This window comes from Acromyrmex echinatior, chromosome 5, assembly GCF_024713525.1.
Source record: "Acromyrmex echinatior isolate Ae372 chromosome 5, ASM2471352v2, whole genome shotgun sequence".
Taxonomy (NCBI): Eukaryota; Metazoa; Arthropoda; class Insecta; order Hymenoptera; family Formicidae; genus Acromyrmex; species Acromyrmex echinatior.
In genome coordinates, this window is record NC_141856.1 from 10,994,994 (window position 1) to 11,018,970 (window position 23,977).

At 30.7% G+C, this 23,977-nt stretch overlaps 1 protein-coding gene across 4 annotated transcripts in view; it reads left to right on the forward strand.

Moving 5' to 3' along the window:
* The window catches only part of LOC105153587 (neo-calmodulin), a 62,465-nt gene that overhangs the window by 24,995 nt on the left and 13,493 nt on the right, over positions 1 to 23,977 (forward strand). For 2 of the 4 annotated variants that reach the window (XM_087406114.1, XM_087406115.1), the window contains exons 3-5: positions 6,470 to 6,511; positions 18,771 to 19,013; positions 23,300 to 23,333. In XM_087406114.1, coding sequence (XP_087262240.1) covers positions 6,470 to 6,511; positions 18,771 to 19,013; positions 23,300 to 23,333 — 319 coding nt within the window. The remainder of the gene's footprint in view (positions 1 to 6,469; positions 6,512 to 18,770; positions 19,014 to 23,299; positions 23,334 to 23,977) is intronic. The other 2 variants (XM_011068518.2, XM_087406116.1) reach the window with 1 other exon arrangement.

A 23,977-nucleotide genomic window follows, 5' to 3' on the forward strand; every position in this document is an offset into this window, starting at 1 on the left:
GACAAAAAGTTGAAGACGCTGTCCGCATGAATTTATTACAAGTTAGTTTCGGGAAAAAAAGCATAAATAACGTGTAATTCATATTTCACACACATATATGCATATGATTAACACGTACATATCATGATAATGAAGAAGAAGAAAAGAGTTTTCTTTGACAATAATCGAACGATATCGATTTTTCGAAGATTTCACACACACATACTCGCACACATTGCTCTAAAGTTCCATCAAAATTGCATAACTTGTTCTGTCAACATTCGAGACATTTTTCCGATATGCGTTCGCTCGCGCTTCCGTTATTTCATGCAGCATCTGCACATTATCACCGAAACTTTCTGGGGTTTGATATTTTATTCGTTGATTCGTAACACGTCATGGTGTTACATCGTAAATGCGCTCAAATAAACAATTACTTGTTTTTTAAATATACGTTTTTATTATGTTAAGAATGCCTCCATAATTTCTAACAACCGTACACTACTTTAATAGTATATTCTGGAGATTGATTAATTTCAATAAAAATATATTTTATAACATAAAAATATTTGACGTTGCAATAATTTTCCTTATAAACGATCAAATTTAACACGAGAATATTACATAGAATTAGCGCACCAAGTCTTTAATCGCAATATATATTGCGATTAAATATTTATTACTATATTTATTATTAATTTTCATAGTTCTGGTGATATTGTGATTTTTATTCTTGAGCTTTTGTCTTCTTGTACACAAAGACTATATAAATAACTATATAAATAACAAACTAAATAATAAAAAATTATCTCACGATTGTTCCACCGACTTGATGTCTCCAAATCTTTTTCTTTTTTTTTTTGTTATATACAACATTCACATTTTCAAATACAGTTAATTACGACCGTACATTAATCACTAGAAAAGAACAGTTGTGTGATATTTTATACGACTTTTTCAACATTAATCACAAGTAACAGAAAAATAAAACATTTTGTAACAAAAGAATAAGTTTATAACACGAAAAAGTATGGTATTAATATCTGCGAATTAACACAATCAATCTAGCGAATGAAAGTAAGTTTTAAAACATCATCGATATATAAACATCGAATTTATTTTACACTATTGATAATTATTATTTGAATGCATTGTAATGCTGCTCGAATCCAAATCAATTTATTTTGTGTTACAACGTTCCATTGATGATCGAAAAATTCAGAAATAATGCAATTTCACTCTAATACATGATACTCAATAATTAATGCTTCATTAAGATATGATGAACTGTTTAAAAATACATTCATAATTCAATATTGCACACACAATATGTATCAAGTACATAAATTACGAAATACATTTGTTATTTATAAATGATCGATATATCGTGGTTTTTTATTCCACAAATTACTTGATTCTGCGATTTATTATGTATTACATCGGAAGATAAACAAATTAAGTAAATATATAATTTGCTTATACCTCACCGATTTTATTACCTTATAGATATGTTAAGAGAAATATGTTGTTCTGAATAATTCACAAAACTGAAGTAGGGAACGATATTGGTTTAGATGATATAATAAATTACAGTATCACAATAAGGCTTATATAAAGATTTAATTTGTTTTTTTTTATTATAGTAATGAATATACATGTTTGTAATTTTCCATGCAAAGCAAAGTTCAATCCAAACCTATGTGTCTATTTTGTAGGTCTCTGAAAGAGGGTGCAAAGCACACTGCCTTTATACATACACTTTGGATGCCTTCCAACAAGAGACACACATGACACGGTGTGACACGGTGCATCATTACATCCTTGTTGTTCTGCATCATTGTTAAACAAGGATGAGATAATCATTGTGTTACACGGAGTCGCTTGTTGTAAGGCACCCTTCACAAAGTGAGGTTTCACACGAGTTTACAACTTTCTACGCAAAACGAGGTTCAATCTAAATCTATGTATGGAAAGTTCTAAACATATATGGAAACTCGCTTTGCATCGTAAAATATATGATGCGTAAAGACAGTGTTCTACTCTTCCTTTCCTCTACAAAGGAGCTCTACTATCAAAAAATTAAATATTGTACAAATCTTATTGTAAAATTTTAATTTATTATGTCTACTAACCAATACCGCTACTTATTTTTTTCTTATCTCCTCTCTTTCCTACAAAGTATCTAAATGGCAAAATCGGTGAGGTGTATATTTTAACTGTATATTTGCCACAAATTATATTTGAATCAATTGAAAAATTCAGTTCAATACATGGTATATTCGAATCTATACTTCGTTGAAACACACAATTATTACCTATAAATAGCATAAAATCATAACTTGTAATGTGTATTACCTATTCGATTTCCATTATATTATATTTTCAAAAAATAGTCGCTTCGACGTTCATAATTCCTTAATTGAGAAAATTAATCAGTCGCATAAAATCTTACTCTAATTGTTCTTATTATAGAGAATGATAAGATTTTCTTTTATCCGTCGCACAATCATGAGATGATACTGCGACAACAACACAACTATGAAATAATTCACGTCGGTATTTGCTAGTTCGCGCTGTGCGAATGGTAGCTGTGCGAATGTGTAAACATTCACATTGTACTGTAAATAAAAAACAAACACCGATTACCCGTATCTGGTAAATCATTTTCTCACTACGAAACATTAACACTGTGAAACAAATGAATATCGAGTATTCTCTTAAACAAATAAATGAATAAGTTAGCACTGCGCATTAAGTCTAATATGAACATATAAAGTATTTGCTTTCCTTGTAAATTTTTAATAAATTAAAAATTTTGCACAGAATTTTAATAAAGAAGAAAAGTTATATATTTATATGATATTCATATATTCATATGATTTATTATTTATTAATTTATACGTTAAATTGACAAGTAAAATTTATTAACTAAGTAAAATTTATTAACTAAGTAAAATTTATTTAGTACGAAAATTATGTAGCAAAAATATAAGTAGGATTAATTAAATCATAGATAGTCTTCTTATCATTTAAATTGTAATAACATGAAATTTTTTAAATATTTTAAATTACATTATTAGACTTGAAAATTATGTCAATAAAATAATTAAAATTATATTCAAGTATTTTTTACATTAGTGACAGACTAATTATTCGTAATTTATCATTGTATAACACTATATAGTATTTGAAATTTGTCATCTGCCTTAGTAACACAGATTAATGACTGAATTAGTCATAAATAATTATTTCATATGTGTAATAATTATTTCTTAACATATTGATTATGTTTTAAATTGCTATGATTCATATATATCTTCAGTTAATATTTTAACTTTAGTTTTTATTACATCTCCGCAGTTACATATCAGTGACACAAACTTCCTTTTAATAGATCTATGAAAATTTTATCAAATACTTATGTGTATGTAAGATATGTGTGTGTGTGTGTGTGTGTGTATCAAATTAAATCTCAAGATTATTACACATAAATAACACATTTTATAGATCTGTTTTGTGTATATGTATGTGTATATATGTATGTGCCTGAAAATAGTTGGACTGAGACTATTAATATTTTATCTTGAAAATACGTACATATATGTCTGTGATTGCTATTATCAATTTATGCGAATAAACGCTCATATAAAGAAGTATTTCACAGATAGAGTAAATTCGGTAAAAAGTGATAAATATCTAATGATTATAGAGTAATTTTTACAAATTTCTAAAAATCTAAGAAATATTTTCTCTCATCGCTTTTCTTCAAATACTTTACGCAGATAAAATTATTACTCACTTTAGAATGCTATAAAAACATGATATATAAATATTAATATTATTTGAATAAATGAATATCATTATACAATAAAATACATTAACTGACTGAATATTTCAATTTATTGTTTAGATTGCTTAGATAAATAATGGAAAACGACAAGCAGAAGATGAAGAAAACTATAAAAAGAGTACAACACTAATATTATTTTCATTTTATATTTGAATATTTACTTAAATTTACATATAATAATTAATATTTTTATTAATTAATACATAATTCGTCAGTTGTTATTACACATATAAACTAATTGCTAATCACTATAGTGCTCATAACATAAGAAGAAAAAAAACTCAGTTGAAAATTAAAAATCGATATCACCAGGACTACGATAACGAATAACAAATTATTTGATAGATTAGTAAACAGAATTATAGATTGATAAGTGAGCACTATACCAACAACCATATTAAAGTTGATTGCTAATTCGAAAATTATTATGACCTTGATATTTGTGTATTCATGATTTAGTATCCAGAAATATAAGAATAATGAGCTCTTTTACGATGGGGAATCAGTAAACAAGTAGGATAAATTTTGTGATATTCAGTCGAATTCTTCCTCGTTCGAGTTTGTGATGAAATGACATTATTATGAAGAAAACGTAAAGTAGGTCCTACAAGTAGTCAGTCTCGATTTAACACGCGACGTAAACGGTCAGACCAGGTGTGTCAGAAAGGAAACAGTTCCGTCGAAACATAAAAGCGGAGTTCGATCAATGCGTCGTATTTTGCTCGGTAAACCCGTCACGATTCGCTGACGTGACAGCTTTCCGATTTGATAGTCTCTTTTTTTCTTGCAATAGATGGGAGCGAAGCCGATCATCAATTAAGTCAAGCTTTAGAGAAAGCTTTTCCAATGGTAAACGTATCAAATGGTAGAGATACACCAGATCGTGTAATGTTTTTTGTAAATGTAATTATATTCATATTCTCATGCGGACAGCGCATTAAATATAATGCATTAATTATAAAAGATGCAAATCTAAATGTTCTTCCATTTTGAAACTGCAGGAAACTATTACTATCATTATATGCTTCACCAATGATGATTACAGTTAAGTTTTTAAATATTGTAAAGTTTTTTCGTTTTTAGCAACATTTATTACATTAGATTCATTATATTTATAAAAAGTTTTTATGCAATTTAAAAACAAACAAAATCTGTACTTTGTGATTAAATATATTTGCGAATTTACGAGATTAACAATCCATTTATTGGAAAGAAAATATTCTGCACAGATAGCATAGAGAATCGAAAAAGAATTCTTTGGATTTACGAAATGAATTCCTGTTTCGTCCTGTTTTGTTCTAAAAGTATTCCTGATAGTTCCAAAAAGATATCACTTTTATATTACCAATCGTGAGTGATGTTATCAATTTTTCAAATTCAAAAAGTATTCTTTTTGTAGTCTTTCTTTATTTTTTAATTTGACAAGAAATTATACTTTGATTTTTATGCAAATTAAATATTACTTTTATTAAAAATAACATGCATATATATATATATAAATATACAATAAATATATTTATATAAATTAAAAAAATTTTTTTTTGGTTCATTTCGAACAGATTGTGCCAAAGAATTTAAGAAGATGAATATTTTTGAAATTGAGATCAATTGTGCTATCTGGGTGATCGATTGATAAAAGTGTTTTATGTGCTGACAATTTGGTGCTTTAATTTAAATATTGTATTTTTGATTAATATTATACTATATATGCAAGTATAATTTCTCGTGAAAGATTATTGCTCACTAGCGTGAGCGATCACAGCTATCACTTCACGTTACGCTGTCATCACTTTCAACAGAACTGCTATATGTATATTTTATATATGTGAATGATAATGAATATAAACCACTATCCCGATATATGATACTCTTTTTTAGCCGATATGAAAAATTTTTGAATATAATAGGTTTGTTTGTTACTGCTGCATTGGACTGCACACCAGAACTTTTTTTCCGTTTTTGCCAATTATAAATATAATAAATATAATAATTTCAAATAGGTACCTATTTTATTTTGAATACAAAGAGTGTACATTGCACTAATTCAAGTATTGAAAAAAACAGATTCTAATATTCTACTGTGTTGTTTAACAGAGAAAGAAGTTATTATGTTAGTTGATTAGAACATTTTATTATATTGATTGAATAAAACAGCATCGGGACGGATTTAATTCTACTTTTTTTCTGGATAATCTTGAAAATTCATCTTTCCAGAGAAGAATTAATAAATCATATCATAGAATATATTTTTAATTTTTCATACCCTTTTTTGGCTACAACTATTCCATAGTATTTGGAAATTTCGACGTCATTCGAAAGAATCATCAATGCCGACATCAATTGACATCAAGATATTAATTTGAACTTTGTCATTCTTCTAGCTTTTAATAGATTTTTATCATGCAATACGTATACAAAGACTTTTCTTACAGCACACGTTATTTGCATATCAAGTGCGAGTTCCGTTCTGACATTTATGAAACATTACTTCTATTCCTTCTATACACATACAAATCACACTTGTGTGCAACCAATACAACGTATCCGTAATGTCGTCAGTGTTATATCATATCTTTATCTATACTTTTCCAACTACAGTGGCGTGGTAATTGGTGACCTATACTGTACTTGTGTTTGCAGGCTCGCAGCGCCAGCACAAGTAGCTTTAGAAGCCTAAGCCAGGTATATACCAAGATAATAATCCAGATCTAGTTGAGAGATTAGTCACTAGCTATTTAGCTAGATATAGTCATTCATTTATTACTTACTTACTCATTTTTAGACACATAGATACCATTGCTCATGCGTAGAGGCGTAGAGCACGCGCATTTCGCTAAAACGTTCGGCATTGGTCTGTAGATTGTTTCATTAATTGAAGATTCCCGGTACATTATCACAGATAAAAATCAGATTGTGACGACATCGTACGAATTCTTTTATCACATTCTACTTATTTGAATGAATAAGGTAAATGATACGATTTATACGATTGTTGGTTACAACGTGGTTACGAGAGATATACTGCAAGCTTTCGGTAATCTCCTTTGCAGGGTCGACCTACTGGTTCGCTGATAAACAACATTCGAAACACGACAGATCGTTGACGGATTTTATTGTCACTTGCGCATATTCCACGAGTTTCGATTTCTGCAATTTTATCTCTCCATACGAACGTCTGATATACCTGTCTCGGCGTATTTCCGATAAAAGCTTCCGATAACATAATCGGCTCGGAATATAATTTTGGTTCACACACGCCGTGTGTTCGTTTCAACGGCGATATAATTCTTAACTCTCCGGAGCTGACGTGGGTCTATTAGACCCGCTCAATTATAGATTTATTTTTTATTCCTGTGCTAGACTTTGTACTAGAACTTTCTTTCTAGAACTTCTTTCATCAAATATCAAACATATATCTATTTCAGTTGCAAAAGTGTTCACTAGTCCAGCTATAGAAAACAGATCTTCTATTCCTCCGAAGCTGGACGATGGATCTGTTGAATCCCCTATACAGTGATTGTTTGGTTAATAAAGATTTTTATGAATAAAAATAATTCAGCTTTTTCTGTGAAATAGAGTTAAAATGAAAAATATATTATTATATTTGAATTTGCTATTAAATTTTAATTTTTGCATGAATTATTGTAGCAATTATACAAAAATGTCAAATAATTCAATTCTCTTTATATTTACAAATTTGGATTGTTCTTATTAAAGCAAATTTAGTATTTATCACAGTAAAAAAAATTGTGTATTTGTGTTGGAAATGGCTCACTCACGTTCTTGTTAACAGTTTGTATTGAATTTTTTAACATATTCGAGTGTTGTTAAATTTAACATAATGTGATTATGTCATTTAAAGATTTTATGTTAAATTGATATTCAACGTGACGATTTCCAAAATGACACAATTTATGAATAAGTGAGCAAATAACGCAAAAATAAAGTGTTAAAATAAATTCTAAGATAAATTTAAAAAAAAGATATGGGTTAATTTAACATATCGTAAATGTTAATTTTACTTAAAAAAATATGCTTCCACGATTCTTTAAAATATAAAAATTATTAATAGGAGTTAAATACATTTTAAAGAATCGACCCTTATTTACCTGTTTTATCGTTATATTGTTATTATGTCATTTTGATTCCTTGAAATAAATTAGTACCTTTTAATCAACATACAATTATATTATAATTCATTCATCCAGTATCAGAAACTGCGTTACGGATTTTGGCGTCAGCTCCCTAGAGGGTTAATTGAACGGTTCAGAATAAAAACAGACGAGAATATAAAGTACGCAATCCAATAGTGCATGGCACGTATTTCCTTCCGAGATTTTCGTCGACGACAAATACGACCGTAGAAATACATGCCCCGTACTTTTGCTCCGTCTCGTTTCCTCTTTCCGCAAAGTTTCCGTGGCAAACGGAACAGTAAGTATATCATGAGAGACTCGGGATAGTGGACTACCGCAATTACAGTAGAAAAAAAAAAGAAAAAAAAAGAGAGCTCGCGTCGGGAAACTATGAGGATACTATATCCTCGTCGCGGCGAGGGCGAAGACACGAATATGTCGAGGAGCGACCTGCTAATGAGCGCATTTATGCAACTCGGCCTCGTTAAAACCACGATACTTCCGTGCTTTCGTCGCTCTGAATTACTCGCTCCTTTTATCTCGATCAACCCTTTCCCTTGCGCTAAAGTTAATCGCGCGCGCTTGGCATGCTGTAATTCTAATAATGCAGTATTTTTTTCTGCACGTAGCGCGTTACGATGTTCGTGAACAGATACGCTGTTTTTTGGATAAAATAAATAAAAGTGCGCACCGAAGAAGAGAACTTAATCGGCATTTGAACTGGAACAGATCGATTAACTGGCAACGTAAAAGTGCCGAGTTTGCAATTAAAACTCTCATATTCATATTGAAAGTGCCACAAACGCTAAGAAAATTTCAGGATAATCTGTGAAACTAATATTTATATACTAATATTTATACACTTTGAAAAAGTGAAAGCAAATATTCTTTCAAATATGCATTTGTCATGAATATCTTTACTGCAGTCGTGATTTTATTGAGTGCTGTTGCTTGTATGTAAGCTTATTTTTACAGTGCAAACAATCTCGTTACGGCGCTTACAGATGTTGTGTTTTCAACAAATGAAAACCACTAAGAATAATATTGAATAAAGCATTATCCTACATTATTCGCGCTTACAGCTACTATTTTATCTATATATCGATCAATGTATCTTTCTTTTTATACATATATACAATCGAGATTCTTGTGAAAAATATGTATTTTTAACTCTTAATATATTTTTAATTCTTTGAGAATTTTTTCACAAAATAACTTATGAAAAATTTTGCTTTCTAAAAATGTTTAGAATGTTGTAAATTTTGGTTTCAGAATTGTAAAATTTAAATTAAAAAAAAAATAATATGATTATATCGTGCACTATTGGAAAAAATGTATCGAATTTAACATAAATCGCAGGTCTCAAACGGTCTCAATTTTTTAAATTAATTTACACACAAAGATGAATATGTTAGAAGGTTATACAAATATTATGTAAGAAAATAAATATGAAATGGTAATATTGACACTGTTTGTAAACAAACCATGGCATGCATATTTTTTTGGGTAAAATTAACATTTTAATATGTTAAATTAATTCATATTTTTTATTCATTTATCTTACGTTTTAAAACACATTATTTTTATGTTATTTATTCACTTACTCATAAATTGATTGTCATTTTGAAGTTGAATATCAATTTAACATAAAATCATTAACATAATCACATTATGTTAAATTAACACTCAACAATAATTTTGTATTATAACAATATGTCAAACTATTAACAAACGTGAGTAGGCCATTTCCAACACAAGTACACAATGTTTTTTACTGAAACTCGATTTAGGAAGTTCTTGGTTTGGAAGATCTTTGAGTTTGAAAGTAGTCTGAAAATATCGAAAGGATCATTCATGGAAGTGGATTCATAATCAGAATTCAAAAATCAGTTTGAAAATCAGTATCATATATATAAATCTTTAATCTTAAGTATCACTGATAAACTTTAAATAAAGCAACACTTGATAGTACTTCGGAATTAAAAATTGTCTAAAACCGAATTTTATGATAATCAAATTATTTTTTAAAATTCTGTTTTTCCGTCATATTCAATCCATTATTTAACATTTTTTATTTTTATCTCAGAGTAGAATAAAGCATTATCAAATTTTCCGTTTTATAAATGTTGAACGAACAGTTTATAAAAGAAAAGGGGGTAATCTCAAACAGAAATTACCAGAGTAAAGTTGCAAAAGATAGTAATTTATTAAGTAGAAAAACGACATTACGCGGAAATAAGAAAACGAACTGTAATAAGCGTAGGAAGCTTAATATGAGCAATGTAGAATTAATTCTGTTATTGTTAATTGTGAATAAATGTCTACTTGACTATGTCGATTGATACATTAACTAAAATTTCGGACAGCGAAATTTTGCGTGCATGCTTCTATATATGTCTAACACGTAAATATCGCAGGTCAAGGACTGTTTTTCGAAAGAATGAACATGCGGGAAAAATCGTTACCATGCTTCTTGTGAATCCGAACATAAATTACCTCCCCCTCTCACTTCTGTACTTCTAAAAACTATAAAAATAAAATAAGAGAGACAGAGAGAGAGAGAGAGAGAGAGAGAAAATTTAAAAAAATCGGGATTGATATTATGAGATTTAAGCGAAATGCTCTACTGCAATAAAGATTTAACGGTGTTTATTAGACCGTTAAATTGTGGAAAAATGAATAAAGGAACTTGAATAAATGCAACAGAACTGTTCATCGAAAGAAAGCACAGAGATGAATAATTTTTTAAATCACTACTTCTCGCACATTTTAGTCGCCTTTCGGACTCTAAAGAGTGCTTTAAAAAGAAAAGTGAGCTCGAAAAAAGAAATCCTTGAAAGTTAAACTGCGAGATTTAATATGAAATTCTCCATTGTAATCGCAGAATTTAATTTACTAATTTGACATTACCTATTGTAATGATTCAACATTTTCATATCATAAGTTCCATATTAAAAGAAAATAAAAGTAAAATTGAAAATGGACCGAGATTGTTTGAAATAATTGCGTTCAGTGTACTACGATCGAGCCTCTTTTGAAATCTCATTTCGGAGATAAGTATCTCAAATACGATTGCAATTATAGCAGATTTAATTTAAAAGGCATTTTTGTAGCGCTTGAAATGATTCCTAAATCTGGCACACCCTTAATACTTAGCAGAGATTAATCGTTCGCATACGTTATAAGAACAAACGAGAGATCGTCACGGAACAGTCTCAAGACAAAAGCAAAGAGGAGTGTTACCTCGTGCTCATGTCAGGCATGGTCTAGAATCGAGAATGAGGATCGATGCCTTTGACCATCACAGTGCCCTGCCTGGTTGCTGAAGCGGCTGCGTTATTTGATTTAATTATTAATCAATCGGTTCTAGACCTTGCACGGAAGGTGCAGTGACACGCTTCAAGGACAAACGCTTTTCCCCAGGATTGTTTCTGTATATGACAAATTGAGCAGCAAATACGTATCGTTTGTTCTTGCGATACTTCTCCGATTAGTCATCCGGTGGCCTGAAATCGCGGTTTCGTGCTCGTAAATCTTGCCACAGGAGACATTATTCAATCTGGAAAATCTAGGCCATCAATGGCTTCACAATTTCAACAAAGGTTCGTAGTTTCGGTGCAAATTTGTTTCCGAATATCTTGGAGCACAGTTAGAGAGATTTAAAAAGACTCTAGTTTTTATTTCGTTATGTAACAATCACGCGCGTAATTTATTTCAGCTTATTTTTATCATTGACAATGGATTGCTATCGTCAAAATCGTTGCTCAAAAATTTGCAATTAAAACGAGACAGTTGCACGCGAAAAACGCAACGTACGCTACGAAATATTCGGAAACTTTACGACTGAGAATACATATATGGAATCGATGAAAGCGACTCGACTTTTGCAACGACAACCACCATTGTTTCTGTTTGGTTTATGATGCTCCAGTGTTTCGCAAAGTATAGCGTTTCAAGGGTAACTGCAATCATCCCCAATTATTGATCCTTCGAAAGAGGTTTCCGGATTTCGCTCGCAAACACTCCGAGTGCAAAACTTGAGTTGATGAAATATTCGAGACAAAATTTAATGCCGTACGATGCAATTACGCAGCCAAAATTAAATCGACAGAACCTTCGTTGAATAATATATCGCAAATGTAGAAGAAATATTTATTACTGATGGACTTTTTCGTCTCTGTTTAATTTAATCAGAGATCGAATAGTTTAACATATTAATATTTTGAATAATGTTATATAACTAAAATAAATAACTTGTTCGTTTTATCATAATAAAACAATGTAATAAAATATTAAACAGGCTAAAAATCCAAAAATTATAGTTGCTTAATTAAAAATCATACAAATTTAATGTATCAATTTAACATTAATTATACATGCAATGAGCAAGTTTCAACTTCATTAATAAGGAGACTGTCGAAACTGTTCCTTTGATTTTAATGGACTTTGACTATGTTGTAATTGTAAATCATCAAGAAATGTTAGACTCATGCTTTTTTATTTGCTTATCTTAAAGTTTAGGAGGTTAAGCTTTCTTGCTATAGTATTTTGAGTCGCGAATTTTAGAATACTCTGTATAGATCAGAATAAAACAAAACACAAAACACAAAATAAATAATAAAATTAGATAAAGAAATGAAATCTGAAATATGAACAAATGAAATCTGAAATATGAACAAATGACTAACATAATAAATCATCGCATCAAGACTGTCATGCATGAAACTAGTAACCAGGTCACTAACAAATCGCGTTAGCATTTAATCCGTTCATAATTGAATTATGAAAATTTATTCTCCTACAATATCTTTTTTTTTATCTATATTATAGTCAATGAATTGTAACACTTGTAATCAGATGATAATCAGATGATTTTACAATAGAAAACATTCTTCACATAAAAAGATATAAGAAACCGTATTATATCAACACTACGTACTCTTTCTCATCCTTCAGAAATATTGCATATTTTCATAATACTATGGCATATAATATCTGTTGATAATGTAAGAAGATGCATTCAACTACGATACAAAGTGAACCATGCATATTTCGTAATACTATTTTTCCGATTTCTATTAAGAACATTTTTCGCATCCGTTTCTGCAGGTATATTGTCATCTTTTTAAAGAAGATACGTATATTCGTATATTCATCTTTTTAAAGAAGAAAGTAATAGTAACGAAAGGAAACAAAGCTAGCCATATTGCCGAAAGAAAAAAATGGTGTGCATAACGTTATCTAAGAAGGCAATGATCTAGATAAAGCTTTACAACGTGCGGCACGCGAATTCACTTTGTATGACTCTTGTTTTCCATTAGAAAAAGGTTAGCTGCGGCGCGTCTCGTGGCTTGAAAAAAGTTTGAGAGACTCATTTTTCAAGCTTACAACAATGCTACAGAGCTTGTTGATTTGCACACAAGTGCACTCGAGATTTTATCTGATTGGACAGTATTGATATCAAGATGACGGAAACAAGTCCGATGATAAATGGTTTTATAAGTAGTCATTAAAAACTTTTTGTCTCGTCAATCTGTTTCGACAAATTCTGCAACGTTCTGAAGGCATTGATGTTTAGATCGATATTTAAAAATCAGTTTATCCAATTATGTACAAAGAGATTATTAATACGCAAAGCGTTAGTGATACAATTTGATGAAAATCAAAACTAATTTTTTTATCATCACAGGCGATGCTCTTATCGATGCATTAATAATAATAATACCTCGAATAAATGATCGCTTTGACCTAAAATGCGTCAAAGTGTAAAAGTTTAAAGACAAATTAATTATAAAATTGATAATTTGACGTCAACAGAAATTTATCAATATATGCAAATTGAACATGCAAAACGTGATTAAGAGACTAGAAATAATAGTCTTACGCTTTATATTCTTTCATATTTTGTTTGTAATATGCAAATAAAGTTTATTACTTTAATAAGTTTTTACTATTAAGCTTCCAGCGTTATTAATTATTCTTTTTCATTTTTTACGATGCATTTAGCATATTTTAATACATTATTGTACGTGGTTTATTCTCTCGACTTATTCAACGCTACGTTTCTAGTATTTAATATCGCTTTCTGTTTTCGATTTATACACGTCACACGGGATTACGTACATATATGTAAATTGACGATTAAGTAATGACTGTCAAAGTTCCATTATTGTGCGAAGTTTACTCTCTCTCTCTCAGTTTATTCAACACTATGTCTCTGGCATTTCATATCGTTTTCTGTTTTCGGTTTACATAAATCGCGGGACGGTGTACGTATATCTGCGTAAATTGATGATAAGTAACGACTATCAAAGTTCCATTTGGGACTCATAAAATCGATAGTCCCTAAAGGCTAATCAACCCTTTAGTCGCACTATTCCGTAATGTAAAATACCCGCAGTTAGCGACCTAAATCCACATTTCCGTGGTCGCTACTCAACGTACATACGTAACTGTGTTACTATGACACACTATGCGCTGGCGTACGAACGATAAATGGACACGATGCACGCGCCATCCGATCTAATCGACCGGATGAAAGTAAGTCATCCGCCTCTACACCCCGCGCCACCAGCAAACTTTCGTAAGCACCATTAGCGATCGTTATTAATTTCCCTCCCCGAGAGCGAGACTATCTATGGCTAGCTCGCCTCTGCAATAGCGAAAAACGAACTTTGCAAACAACAACGGCAACGGATACGAAAAAGACATTGAGTGGTCTTGAAACCAGTGACCTGCCACCTTGACGCAAGTCGTAACAAGTATATTGGCCTTCTTGGCGTTTTCGATTAAAAGAATAAATGTATTGTACAGTTCGAGGACATTGTGCGATTGCACGGGAATTACGAAGTGAGCAACTCGTAACGAAAGAAGATTCAAATTAATAAACATTGAAAAACACTTGTCTTAGCTCTGCTTTTGAATTTGTCAACGTTAATACTGCATATGAATTATGTACCTAACGCAAACGATAGAGAGTCATAGCGACAATTATAAATAATCTGAAATAATAGTAGATACTTTGGGAATATAGTCACATGATTTTTTTTTTTATGTAAATGATCACTTAATGTGTTTTTACATTTACACCCCAATTAAAATCATCTATAGATTAACAATATATTATTGATTGTGTGTTTTACGATTTATTAATATTTGAGAACATTATGGATATGGATTTCATCACAATTTTCTGAAAAAAATAAGTAGTAGCCAGATAAATATTGAACAGAATAAACGGGTTAAGTAGTCTATTATAACAATATTTCTAAAAACAATGAAGATTTTAATTATATTAATTTAACATCGTTTTATTATGAATTTTCAATAAAATCGTATATTTAAATTCGTGAAGAATATTTAAAAAAGAAAAAAATATGTTAAATTCACAATATTTTGCAATAATTTACATATTTTTATCCCTGGGGTGTAAAAATATCTCACACTCTAAAAAATATCAATGTAAATTTAACATAAATGCGGTGTCTATATAATCTCACCGTTAATATTAATATTAATATCAATACAATAAGAATTATATAAACACCGCTATTTTTTAGAATGCGGATAACAATTTCCGGATTAATCACATAACGATTAATCACATAAGATGTGCAAAAATTTTGATGCTATCAATATTATGCCATATTTTAAGAAACATTTAAAGAATGTGGGAAATGCATATACGGAATAGATTGAATGATTTAACAAAGCTATAGCTTGCTGGTGCAAGTTTATAACTGAAAAGATTTGATAGTTTAACAAAGAAATTATATTTATAAGCAATTATCAGTATGTTAATTCAACTATTCTTTGATGAAAAATTAAAATTGCTTATGTAACCAAGTTTTCTTTATTACAGTAACAAAAGTATGCACTATTTTAGCTAGCATACTTTGTTAAAAATTTTGATGTATATATTAGATTGATTGTCGTAGAAACTTATCTTAGCTGTATTAATAAATTTGCTGTGCTCATAACGAATATGACTATAATCGTCAGTTTTATTCAATTGTTCAACTTTGCTATTTTATATAGAAAACTGATTGTCCGTATATTATAGTCGTAAATTTGTTGGTCAGTGAAGTTCTTAGTTGTTTTAATAAATCTTTTTTTACGTATATACAATTAAAACATACAATTAAAACATACAATGATGTAAGTTCCATGATACCTATATTATATGTTATCTTCTTTTATATATATATTATCGGAACTGGAAGCTTGTCACGTGACATAGACGTTGTCAAAAAGCTATATAGATATATCTCGGTAGAGATAAAATTTTTCGAGATACTGCAATTGTCACTAATTTATCTGCTTATACTGATAGTTACAAAAATGTCCATGTTTGAAAATTTTAAAAGCCACTGACTAATGAATAACGATTGACGTAAAAACATTCCCAACATATCTTGACTTTCAAGAAATCCTAGAAACGATCTAGCAAACGCATTCGTTTCGCCAGAATGGAAACTCATAAGACATACCGGAGTCGTGCAAGGTCGTGTATTGATACTTCCAAACCAGACCGAGTTGCAATTTAATTTTCCGAAATGCGCTTGCGCCTTGATAAAGATGGGCGGAAAGACAAGAAAAGCGTTACAATGAAAATTACTACGTAAGCGAACACAAGCAGCTCTGTATGGGCCATCTCGTGACGGTCATACACGCGAGTCCCACAATCGCTTAGCGCGATTTACGTTAACTGTTTCCCTCGATACTTGTGGATCTCTTAGTACGACTGCGTGCGGGGATAAACATGTGGCTGTCATATCAAACAATACATTTGTTTTAATACACTTTTGATATACAACCGCGCGATCGATCCGTTCGTGGCGTCGCATGCGCAACGAACGATCACATTCAACGTATGCCCGGTCCGATCGATGTGCCGACTGTTTTCCATGTTTTCGTACGAATCTCTCGCAACAACCGCGACTCTGGTTATTACCGGATTGTTACTGGAATGAGAGGATGAAAGAGAGCTCTGTAACGATATTCTGTGTTCTGTGTTAACACGTGTTGGGATGTTTGATTGATGTTCGACTGGAAAATATAGCATACGGTAATTGCCGTAATACTTTGTAATATAGTATTGTAATACATTGATAAAATATATAGATGAACTCCTTTTTTAACGAATAATTGAATGTATAAGATAACATTTATTTATATGAGCGCTAAGTATTTGGAAAATATTTTGGAAGTATTTCGAGAAAAATATGACTTTGAGGAGATTGGAAAGTTAAAATAAACTCAAGTATAAAGAAAGTTAAATATAAACCTTATCTTGGCTCGGGACTTCGCTTATTAACAAGATGTAAAATCTCTCTCTGAAGGTCAATTAAGATGATCTTAATAAAATTATGAAGAACTTTGCGCAAGTTACCTTACATTGGGATGTAACATTTCGCACGTAATTTATTTTATTTTATTTTTAAAGACATTCTGCTTTCTCAGGAATATACGTTGCTTCATAATCGTTACATTAGTGCATTAGATCACTGTTTTATTCATAAGGAATGCTATTATTAGTCGTGTATACATAATCGATTCATTGTGATATTATGTAGTTACTTATATTACATTTTATATTTACATCGTTATAGACATTTAGAATAGTCACGTAAATTTAGAATTAATTTACGATTCAGATGCTTTTTTCTAGAGTAGATATTTTCACTTTGATAATAAATTTAGTATTTATTTCAATACTTGTGATATTCGATTAAAAATTATAAAATTAGTATTTAGTACAAAAGATTTTTAAAGCATGAATTTATGTTCTCTGATATAGTGAAAATATTTTGAAATTAGAAGCTCTCTGTGGATAATCGACAAATGACTGTAAGTACTGAGGATTGTCTCACGAAAGTAGAAATTCCGCAGCATTGTCGTACGCTTGAAAAATCTTGAATTACGTATTTTTATAAATTTGTGTATATTGGAAACTCTGTCTGTACGTAGACTCTCAACGACTCTAGTCAAGATCACATTAGACAGTGAGATCTATAATTATCTCGTTGGCATTCTCGCCCACGCGAAGTAGTTTCTTCGTTCAGTTAATTATTAATTAAAAAGACTATTTTTAGGTCTTTTAAAGAGTCGTAACGATTCGATCCTGATTTAAACGTCTTTTACCTCGAGTTGTTGACAAAAAAGTCAACGTACTTCCTGTTTTATAAATTTGTTATTTTATACATATATTCGCAGAATTTATTCTCACTTTTCGGGCAGCATAAAAATTTTTACCCACAACGTATAAACAGACTAACATGTAAATAATTCTCGTAAATATATTGAATCGATTTTAACACAGTGAGTTAATGCGATAATTATAAGTAAACTGAAATGATATTAATCATAATAACATTAAATATAACATTAAATTCTCTCATATATCGGAGTCATATTATCCCGATAATTCAATTGTAATACTTTAGGGAGGAATATTAAAAAGTATGTGTAAGTTACATGTAACTTAACTTGTTACATGTAACTTTAGTTACATAAATATACAACGTATGTTATAATTTTCAAAATTCTAAAGGAAAGAACTTAACCGAAAATTCCACAAAATGTGACAGTTGTCAATTCGTTAATTTGCTTGCAAAATTTATAATATAAATATAAAAAAATGGAAAAATTAAAGAAAAGGAAACTTCGTACTTCACCCCGACAATAATTTGACATATATGTATTATACATATATATACTCGGTCCTACATTTGTCCTACTTGAATATCTCTAATAAAATTCGTTGTACTTAACGCCTAACAGAGGTTTTGTCTCTCGAACTACAGGCACGCAACAAACCAGCGGATGGCGTGGGTCATGTAAACCAAAAAGGTGCTTCCGGTCAGAAAGCGCCAACAGCTGGTCAGAAGGTTGCACCGGGTGCTAAGGTCGCAGCGAAACCGGCCCAGAAGCCGACAGCCCAGAAAGGTCAAGTGAAAGTAACACCCAAGGCGGCCTCCGTGAAGACCGGCAAAAACAAAAAGAAGGGACAACGTCAACAATATGATCTCATCGTTACTATTAATCTGGTAAGTGCGTAATATCACCAATATCACATCACATATTCAAGATCAAAATGTTTTACCCGGAATCGCTAGTCATTTATATGTAAATTTTTTTTTTAGCTTGGTCTTATTTCAAAGAAATTAGTAGGTTTATATACTTAATATGCCATAAACATTTTTATAAATTGTTCCTTTACTTCAAAAGTGACATAAGTTAAAAAATTAAGTTTTTTAGAAAAGAGAAAAACTATTTTTTAAATTGATAGAAAGTTGATTAATCAAATAATATTAGCAAAAAAATATTTTACAATTTTACTTTTAACAATTAAATGTTATTTTTGTTTCACAACTTTTTTGAATTGTGACATTTTTGACGATTATTTATAAAATTAAATTATTCTACTTTTGATTGAATAATAGGGTAATGTTTCTTAACGATTTTTTTTTAATTATCCTCTTTTTAATTGTGTAGATTTTTTATGAAGTTAAGCTAGTTCACATTTGATGATTGATAAGATAATGTTTACGTAACTCGATCATTCATATAACTCGAAAACATATTTTTTAATTCGTGTCACCTTCGAAGTGTAAGGAAGTGAAAATATAAGAGATTATTTCGCAAAATTCTGATCTCATTTTGATGACGAATTTAATTCTACCTTGAGTAAAATATTGATATTTTTTGTAGTTAGAGTAAAATGAAGTAGATTGACAGAAATTTTCAAATTGTATAAGATCGTCGTATATTTATTCAATTAAATATACAAAACATATACTGTTGATAATGTATGTTTTGATTGAATACACTATATTCAATCTTTTATACAATTAAAAAATTTCTATTAAATAATGATCTTTCTATTCTGTTCAAATTATCCCGTTTTATCCCACAATTTCATAAAATAGAAATAAAGAGTTTTTTTTCCCAAACTGAACTTAAATGATTAAAGGGATCCTAAAGTCGTCTATTTTATTGATTAAACGCAATAATTTTCGTAAAAAATTATTGCATATATTTTGTTTATAGGTTTGGAAATTCTTTTCCAGAATTAGCGTGGAATTTATATTCAGAAAAATTTTTGAAATTGATTTTTTTTATCACACTTCTTAGAATTAGATTTAGACATCTAATTTGATACAATAAATCTTTATGAAAATTTAGGCGTATATGTGCATGCAATATTGATGTATATAATAATACGATGTATATAATTATAGTGATGTGTCGATTGTCAATAACACGTAAATCATATGTGATAAATCTTATATCGGTAAAACAACAAACGATTCGAAATTCAAATCTCGTTTTTTTCTGAAATATACCTTTACAGAATTTTAGTTTAATTATTTATCAATATCACCTAAATTTGATTATTTCATATGTTTAACTCTTCTTAAAAATTGTCTTCAAAGAGATTGAGCTAAAATAGAGTTTAATATTGTATTTCTTGAATAGCTTGTAAAAATTAGTTGAAAAATATTATATACCGGAGTTAATTTCGACTAATTACTCAGTTCGACTAATTACTGCCTTAAAATCATTAGCAATATTCCCAAGTGATTTGCGTGAATACGGCACCTAATTATTTTGGTTCGTAGAAATAAGAGCGAAATTATCGGTGACAAATCGAATCGTATCATAAGTCGCCTTTGTTAACTTAGCGTGCACTTCGCGTAATGCGTGCACATTGGCAATAAATACGGTACGATCTGACCCAGTTGAATATGCGATGAGCGATCGATAAGTTGTTCATGTTCAGCTAATGTATAACACGTACGTGTTGTCGAGATATGCCGAAGGAAAATAATGTTGTTTTGTCATATTGGCATAATTAGCGACAGTTCATCGATCGCGTTATTCTATTTTAGGATTGCAGTTCCAGATTGAATGTTGACAATTTCAAATCTATCTGATATTCGATCTTCATGCAAATTGCATATGCATGTACGTAGTTCTAGCATGTTATTATTCTCTGCATTCATTATAAACTGTTATTATTACGACTATTTATGTTATATGCCCGTCTTTTTTATTTGTTTCGCATAATTTCTATGTCATACATAATCATATAGAGATATTCATTTATTGAGAATTTATTTTTTTTTATACTTTTTTATCACATATGATTTAATTATTATTTTAAATTACATTAAGTATAATTTTTTTTAAGATTCAATTTATACTCGAAAAATTGTTCCCGCTTCATTTTTTGATATATTCTTTCATAAAAAGATTTTAAGTGATGTCAAACGAAGAAATTTTTATCAAGCTAATCAAAATTTATAATATCTTCAAACAGAGTTGTATTATTAAGTATTTCTTCTTGTTAATATTGTATAAATATTATTTTTATTAATATTAATGCTAATATTATTAAAATGGATTTTCTACAATAAAAAAAGTCTATTACTTAAGCTTTAAGTCTTAAACCATAAGAAATCGACCAATCACAAGAAAATATGAGAAGAATAATTGACTATGATTGGTCAATTTCTTATGGCTTAAGACTTAAAGTTTAAATAATTAAATTATTATAGAAAGTCCATTATGCTAGATCTATTATGTTCGAATATTGAATACAGTCAAAAATAGAAATATACTATGAGACTTTCGAAAAACAAGAAGCGAAAAGTATGACATTTGAGATTATCGAAGGTGCTATGATTGAAGACAGTATGATATAAGTGATTACCGATAATTTATTCTCGTTAACGCGCAAAGTTTATGACAAGTAAAATATCTGTCCGTGCAACGTCAGAAGCGGGGAAGGGAATAGTCACCAAAGCGTCTAATCGTAGAGGGGACCTGGTAGTTAAAAACAGACTAAGGTTGCTAAAGTCCTAAACGCACTCTTTGTCATCGTACAGACACTGTGCTCAATCACACTCGACGGTCGACATCCGAGCGTTCGGAAGTCGCGCCGCGGCGCGTGTTCCTTCAAGGCGTACGCGAAATAACGTGCGTGTGCGACCGCGAAAGCCGAAGCCGTTGAAAAGCGAAGTGAACGGGGAGGAGAAACGAATCGCGGCACGTTCCTCGATTTCATCCGGTCGAATCCCTAGACGCGCGAAGTTCGTATTCCAAGCGCGCGTATTTCTCTATGCCACACGTGCGTTGCGTCGGCTATTTTTACTCATCCGCGAGCTATCATCTTCGAATAGTGTCGCCGAATGTGAATATCGTGCACACAGTTGTCCGATTCGATGTGATCGTCTCTTTCGACGTTTCGTTTTTTATTGAGAAAAACGACGAGGTAGCTTTAGAATCCGATCCAAACGCCGGTCTAAACTTCTCAATTTTACTCATCCGAATAAATGTAAGGTAATCGTGATCGATGGCAAAAAAAAAAAACGGCGGGAAGTCTGAGTGTCTTTCGGATTGCTTGCGTCTCTCTCTTTCTCGGTAATAGAAACGGCCTTGGGAAAGCTGATAGTTTAGTATTAGAGTTCGATTTCTATCTCTTTCTTTCTCTCTTCGAGTAAGTTCTTTCAACGAATATATGCGAATATATGCGTTGACTTCTGAAAGATTGCGATAAAAGTGCGGTTTACATTTCTTTTGTTCTTTCTTTTTGCGCATCGACGGTCGGACGTCGAACATGACGCGCTTGTAATGGAAGGGAAATGTCGATCTCGATGGCGACTCGACGTAATTGGGACGAGACACCAGACGTTAGACATACCCACGGAATCCGCAGTTAACGTATAATCTGGCATAATCTCATCATCGGTCACTTCCGACAAACATTCCCGGCACGACCGGCGTGACACTTGAACCATGGCGGAAACAGAAAAGAGATACACGCACGCATATGGACAGCTGCGTAGATTAACGAGCACGATAGACGGTCAAATTAGGCAGTTGAGCGTAAGTAAGAGTACAGATTTCTTTGAACCTGGGCGGAAACTTAAAAGTGTGCGTGAAGTGTTGAAATTAAGAAAGAAATCTTTGTCAAAAATCTCGTATAAATATCATTGAAATAAAACGTATTCGAACAGAGCCGTGAGACTCGCTGTCACGTTGCGACACGTTATTATTAATAATTCATTACACGACCTCCCTTCGCGCCAGAGTTTCTAGCGTTGGGCATCTCGCCAAACTTTCTTCAATATCTTCTCATACGAGTATCACACGAGAACAGATAGAAGAGTACTAGTTAAAACAAGATCATTCGCCTATAAGAGGCAATATCTTATAGATGCCATTTGGTGCTGTATGCATATGTAATAGAATTTTAATTCATAGATCAAACAAAATTGCATTATGCGTTATATGAAATGAAAGGTGTTTATCCTTTTCTTTGTTTCAGTCCGAATATGGACTCACAGAAGATCAGGTAGCAGGTGAGTTAACGATTGTAAATAATTCAATAATTATAAAATAAGTCATAAAATAATTAAAATATCAGTAATAATCAATGTTTATGATAGAATTAAAAATTTATAATATTTTTTAAATTCGTGACATTTGTGACTTTTAATATTTTGTATTATAAAATATATAATCTGTAAAATATTTTGTATAAAATATAAATGGTTTTTTAAAATAATTAATATACATACATGAAAGACATAAAAATTATGTGATGTGTGTGCCAGTTGGCAGCAGTTTTTCCTGTTTACCTAATATCTTGATGCTGAGTCAGTTATAATGAGAGTTAGAAATAATTTAAAAGGGACAGAACGCATAGATTCAAGAGATATCGAACAATGAAATATTTCACTAGATCTAAACGAATAAACTCCTTGAACGTAAATAATTGATGTATAGTTTACGACACGCAGATGGGTCATTATCTCTAATGATATCATCGTTGACACGCAAGAATATTGATTATATTCAACTCACTATCTAACTTGCTGCGACATTTGCATTCTTCTAGTTATAATCTTATTCTTTAGAATAATACTAGACAGAAGGGAGATAGAAAAATTAAGAAAACTTTCATAGATTAATTTATTTCTAGCCCATATAAGAGCATATATAT